The sequence below is a fragment of the Lepidochelys kempii genome, chromosome 1, assembly GCF_965140285.1.
Source record: "Lepidochelys kempii isolate rLepKem1 chromosome 1, rLepKem1.hap1, whole genome shotgun sequence".
Taxonomy (NCBI): Eukaryota; Metazoa; Chordata; order Testudines; family Cheloniidae; genus Lepidochelys; species Lepidochelys kempii.
Window position 1 is genome coordinate 329,394,928 of NC_136380.1, and position 6,481 is coordinate 329,401,408.

Here is a 6,481-nt window from a genome sequence, read left to right on the forward strand (position 1 = left end):
CAGGTGTCATAGCCTATAGAAATTACAGCATTGTTAGAAAAACGATTAAAGACTGAAATGAGCTTCCAATAAAGCACTCTCTTCTTTTAAATCTTTTTGTACTTTTCTCTAACGAAATTACTTAGGTATTTGTTTTTAAAATTTTTATACTTTGTAAAAGAAAACATCAATCTTTTTGATGAAACATGAAAGTTGAGCTAAACCACAAGTCAGAAAAATGAATTAAAATTAATTCTGCCCTGTTGCATGTGTAGGGGTGTGTGTACACATCCACATTGTGACAGATGTCTCATTACATGAACACAAAGCTTATTTAGTAATACATAAATCTACTGAACATTTTGAAAGGCTTTAGAAAGAGAAACAGTTGATGCTTTGAATTGCAGATTGTCTATTTTGAGTAGTTGTATAATGAGATCATGTAAATGCATAAAGTAACAAGATAAAGTTAAGGCCACTATAGGAACCTTAGCATTGAGTTGTCTGAATTTTTAAATTGTGCAAAAATATTGTCTCTTTTTTCATTTCACTCTCAAGTTTATGATGCTCAGGAGTGAGGTATAAAAATGTGACTTCATTTGTATCTGAGAATGGAGATGACACTTCTTCATTTTGACTGACTAACTTGTAACAATTAGAGGTATCCAAAGAGTCAGAACGTAATTCAGTTCTAAATATTAATGGATTAATTATTGTAGTTGGGCTATTTTGATTGAAGGATGCTTGTAGGTGTTTTTCACATCTTGTATATTTAAAAAGTTGGCTAAAGTGTCAGAGCCACAGGCAGTTGCTCTTTTTATTTTTAATGCATGTATATGATCACATTTCTTTCAAATTCAAATCATAGAACCATAGAGTTAGAAGGGGCCACAGTGGTCATCTAGTCTAATCCCCTACCAAGATTGAGGATTTGTTGTGTCTAAACCATCGAAGACAGATGGCTATCCAACCTCTTTTTGAAAACCTCCAGTGACGGAGATTCCATGATTTCCCTAGGCAATTTATTCCATTGGAAGTTTTTCCTGAGATTTACTCTAAATCTGCTATGCTGTAGTTTGAACCTATTCCCCTTTAGTCCTGCCCTCTGTGGCAAGGGAGAACAGTTTTTCTCCATCTTTCTTATGGAAGCCTTTCAGGTTATCTGAAGACCGCTATCATGTTCCCCCCTCAGTCTCCTCTTTTCCAAACTAAACAGATCCATTTCTTTCAGCCTTTGCTCATATGGCTTGCATTCCATCCCTTTGATGATTTTTGTCACTCACCTCTGAATACTTTCCAGTTTCTCTACATCCTTTCTTATACATTGGTGACCAAAATTGGACACACTACTCCAGCTGAGGCCTAACTAGCACTGAGTGGTACTATCGCCTCCTGTGACTTGCATGCTATACCTCTGTTACTGCAACCCAAAATTGCATTTGCTTTTTTTGCAACAGCATCGTATTGTTGATTCATGTTGAGGTTGTGATACACCACAACTCCCAGATCCTGCTCAGCTGTGCTGACGCCAAGCCCGTTATCCCCCATTCTGTATTTGTGCATTTGGTTTTTCTTCCCTAAGCATAGCACTTCACATTTGCTTTTGTTGAAGTTCATTCTGGTGTCTATAGACCAATTCTCCAATTTATCAAGATCCCTTTGAATTTTAGTTCGGTTCTCCAAAGTGTTTGCATCCCCCCAACCCCCTCCCCCGCCATCTACAAATTTGATTAGTATGCTCTCTTTTCCTACATCCAGATCATTAATAAAGATGTTAAATAACACTGGACACAGAACAGATCCCCATAGGACCCCACTTCAGACCTCTTTCTAATCTGACATCATTCCATTAATAGCTACTCTTTGTTGTTTAACCAATTATGTATCCCCTTAATGGTAATTCTACAAAGCCCATGTTTCTCCAGCTTACTTATGAGATTGTGATGTGGGACTGTGTCAGAAGCCTTGCTAAAATCCAGGCATCTTATGGCCACCGCATTCCACCTGTCCACCAAACCAGTAATCTTGTCAAAGATGGAAATCAGTTTGGCATGATTTGTTCTTGGTAAATCCATCCTGGCTGCTAGAGATCACCCCTTCATCCTCCAGGTATTTGCAAATGGCATACAAGTAGCTTCCCAGGTATCAATGTCAGGCTGACTGGTCTTCAGTTCCTTGCCTCCTCCTTTTCAAAGATGGACACTACACTAGCCCTTCTCCAGTCATCTGGGACCTCTCCTGTCATCCAATTTGTGTTGTAAGCTTTGGAAATTCTCATTAGAGTACTGTCAGTGTCTAAATTTCATAAGGGAACATCCTAGTTTAGCACAGAATTTATAATTTGGTGTCTTAATGTAATGATGGAGGTTACATACCTGACTAACTCACTATTCTGTTAAAACAAACAAACAAAACCAACCTGATGTTCAGATTCTTTAGTTTCATCGCTGAGATTGTAAGTTATTGAAGAAAAACAGCACATGGCCTAAACATTTATCTCAGTTTTAAATTAACTGTAATTTTTGGTCTGCCAACTCTTTAGAACTTAGAGTAGCCCCATGTGTTAGTCACCAAGTAATTAGAAACAAAGATGAATTAAAGGGACACAATCAGCTTGTGTTTTGTTTTGTTTTTTAAATAATTGACTTTTTTGAAGTCCCAGGTGTTTCAGCACCTATTAAATATATTTTGAATAAAAAACAAAAACTTTTTTTATGTAAGGTGTTTTCGCCTCCCCTATTCTTCAGTAGTCTTTACAGAAGAGAGAAACAATTAAAATAACTGTTAGGTTGGTGTTCCTTAGACTTTTGAAAGTTGAGCCCTCCTTCAGAAATCGGTTATGCCCCTCTTCAACTATGCCATGTTAGCGGGGCCTTAGGGGGAAACTTGAACTGACACTTTTCCATATCTTCATCTGCCCACTTCCAGAGCAAGTGCCTTGCAACCCTGCAAGGGAGATGCACTTTGTGTATCTGACAATACTTAATGCAGTTTTTCCCATCGCCCAGGGAAGATGTTTTCAATAACTTACAGTTATCCTGTTAATTGCAACTCCAGTATGCACAACATTTTACACCAGAAATGGTTTTCAGGTAGGCATTGTTCCTATACATATTTCCGCAACCAGTCACTTCATATTATTACAGAATAGAGCAGACACTTCGACAATTACGTTTGTCTTTAATATATGCCTAAAACCCTCTATTGAATCCCCTTTCCCATCAGTGTAATATTTGAATATCATCCAATTCCTCTCATCCTTTCTACCCTATAGGAGAAATAGCATGAGTAGCTTGTGAGTGGGTGTGTGTGCGTATGTATGCTGTTGAAGGAGAGCTGAGTTTTGGATTCAGATGTGAAAGTAATAAGGAACATGGTAAGTCTTGCTTTTTGTGAGAGTGGGTTCCGTTATCTGGGGTCCAGCACCTGTGAAAATTCTCTCCTGTGTTCTTGAGCCTCTTCCCTATGGTTGACAGTTTCATGGTTCTAACTGAATGATGCAGCTATTGTGGGAAGTCATGGTTGTGGGATGAGAGGTGAACTTTCATGGAGGGTTTTGAATATTGGGAGAGAAATGAGGAACTGGACTCTGAATTCAACAGGGAGCAGAAGAAAAGAGCAGAGCAAGGCACTCACAGCAACTTGAGTTGCTGTATTCATTGTGTAGCTTCATTCTATTTATGAGTGAGTTATAGTAATCAAATCCTAGAGGTCACAAATGCATGGATCACTGTGGCCAGGTCTGTGTTTGATGTACAATCTTCTGGCCAGTTGCCAATAGAAATGAGTGGATTTTTGCAGGCTTGGCTCTTTGGACTCTGCTACTGTGTGACCAAAGGACCCTGCAGCTGCAGAAACAATGAGGAGTCCTTGTGGCACCTTACAGATTAACAAATTTATTTGGGCATATGCTTTTGTGGGCTAAAACCCACTTCATCAGATGCATGGAGTGGAAATGCCCAAATAAATTTGTTAGTCTATAAATTGCCACAAGTATTCCTTGTTGTTTTTGCTGATACAGACTAACACAGCTACCACTCTGAAATTTACACCTGCTGATTGAATTAATCTGAGGTTATCTCCCCCCACTAGGGGGGAATGTTATAAAGAAGATAAGTTCTTCCCTCTTTCGAGCATTACCTCAGTCTTGCATAGATTCAGTTTTGTCCTGCTACTTTCATCCAGGTGATGATTTCAGCTAGGCTTTGAGAAAGCTGGGAGATGATGCTGGGCACATTGGCATAAAGGAAATGTGGAGCTAGATGTTGACCATCAACTTTTAGTATCTCAGCCCATGTTATCTCTCCAGTTCTCCCAGAGGCTAAACAATATAGGGAAGATGATGGAACCTTATAGGGTTCCATAGGGGACAGCTTTTGAGATGAATAGTTGCCCACAAATAAGTGTCTCTGTTTGGCTAGAAGCATGTCAGAATATTTCTCTCCATCCCTAGGGCAACTTTAAAGGTAGGACACAAGTATTTGGCGATCTTCCTTTGTCATTGTACAGAAGGAAATTATTTATCAGAGCAACAAGTGCTCTGTCTGTACCATTCTCTAGCCTGACAGTCTATTAGTAGAACATGCTAGAACATCTAACCTCTGCCTTTCTTCATGATGAAAGACCGTCACTGTCGGTGGCACTGGTAGAAACTGGTTAACTGAATTATATTCCTGAAAGTGGTTAGTGTGGTGTAGCTGAAGAGTTAGTCACTAACAGGCTTTTTCAAATTTCTTTTCAAACTGGAGTTGTAAAATTCATTTTTAGATTATGTTTGCTTTGTTCTTGCTACAGAGACTAACAAAGTCTGTAGCAATTTAAATTGTGGCCCTGACTCTGCTTTTTTTTTTTTTTTGGTAGGCCTGAGCAACCTCGTATAACCAAAGATGTAATTTGTTTTCATGCTGAAGATTTCTTAGAGGTAGTTCAGCGAATGCAATTAGATTTGCATGAGCCTCCACTCTCACAGGTAAGCTTATTGTGAATTATTAATCATGAATATTTCTCATGTTTTAGAATAGATTTTTCATCTTTAATCTCATTTTTCCTCCTCCAGTGTGTCCAGTGGGTTGATGATGCAAAACTTAACCAACTGCGAAGGGAAGGCATTCGATATGCTAGGATTCAATTATATGATAATGACATTTATTTTATTCCAAGGAATGTTGTGCACCAGTTCAAGACAGTTTCAGCTGTATGCAGTTTGGCTTGGCACATTCGGCTCAAGCTATATCACTCAGAGGGAGAAGTTTCTCAAAATGCAAGCACCTATGAAGCAGGCACATCTGCAGACCCCATGTCTTCGGTTATTGGACTTCAGACTGACAATGTAATCTGTACAATAAGCAAAAATACCTCCGAAGACACCAAATTTTCAGATACTCTGCAAACTAAATATGTACAGCAGGAGTTCACACAGATAAAACATGAACTTATTGCATCTCACCGAATTAAAGAGGAATCCATGAATGTTAATCACCCTGAGAAGACAATGGCACCTAATGATATGGAATGTCAGAATGTCAAAGGAAAATTGGATAATGTTGAATTGACAGGATTTAAGTGTAAAGTGGACTCTAAATTTGAACCTGGCAATGACTTACAGGATAAGTTGTGCTCTGGAAGTCACATAAGTCTATATGATACAAGACAACAGGGTTCAACATATCCAAATCTGCATGGACAAAGAGAAGATGACTTTTTGTGCTAAATTTGTACATATCGTTTTAAATTCCTTTTTAAACTGAATGACGTAATAATGTAAAGATTCATAAATTCTGTGAGGCAAGCTTGTGACTTGCCCTCGCATCTGTTACAGAAAATAGTTTATGTAGCTTTGTAACATTCCTCAGTGCCTGTCCATAACTGTGAAGTATCAAAGCACTTAGGGCCAGATGCACTGTAAACACTGCAGGTTTAACATAAAGAAGTCTTTAAATAATTTGAGTTGTAGGTTTTAGAGTAGAGCTGACATTTAACATATATATTTTTTGTAAGATGAGCCAGAATTCTTTTTGACAATTCCAGGCTTTTCCATAGAGCTTATTTATACCAATTTTTTTCATTTTAAATGTGTCAGCACTGTAGTGTAAATAGCTTTTTTAAAAATCTTTTTAGTGTGATTTATACTGAAATGTGAGCCGCTTAATAAAGGTTCAGAATAACAAATTGGTTTTATTTTTGTGTCTGCAGAAAAGAACTCATTTAAACTGCCTCTTTAAACTGTTATGTTTCTACTTGTGCTGTACTTGTTGGAAGACCCAGTTGTACCCTTGCTTGTTTCTGGAGTGAGGAGCTGCAGCAGATAAACAGATAGCCTGGGGTATTCTGTATTTGTAAAGAAAGATCAGTCTGAATGCCCTCTACAGGACTACTTGCAGCTGCTTGTTAAAAGTGTACCATGCACTCCTTCCTGTCTGCTGGCAGATGAACAGGAGAGGCCCAGCCTTATACACAGTCCTTTAGTGTCTGGAATTCAACGGGGTCTCCTGTGTGCTCCAGG

At 38.5% G+C, this 6,481-nt stretch overlaps 1 protein-coding gene across 7 annotated transcripts in view; it reads left to right on the top strand.

Annotated features, from left to right (window-relative positions):
- The window catches only part of RSBN1L (round spermatid basic protein 1 like), a 94,241-nt gene extending 88,094 nt beyond the window's left edge, over nt 1–6,147 (top strand). For all 7 annotated transcript variants that reach the window (XM_073328573.1, XM_073328571.1, XM_073328574.1 and 4 more), the window contains 2 exons: nt 4,840–4,948; nt 5,036–6,147. In XM_073328573.1, the coding sequence (XP_073184674.1) occupies nt 4,840–4,948; nt 5,036–5,689 (763 nt within the window). In that variant the 3' untranslated portion in view covers nt 5,690–6,147. The remainder of the gene's footprint in view (nt 1–4,839; nt 4,949–5,035) is intronic.
- Nucleotides 6,148–6,481: the final 334 nt, after the last annotated feature.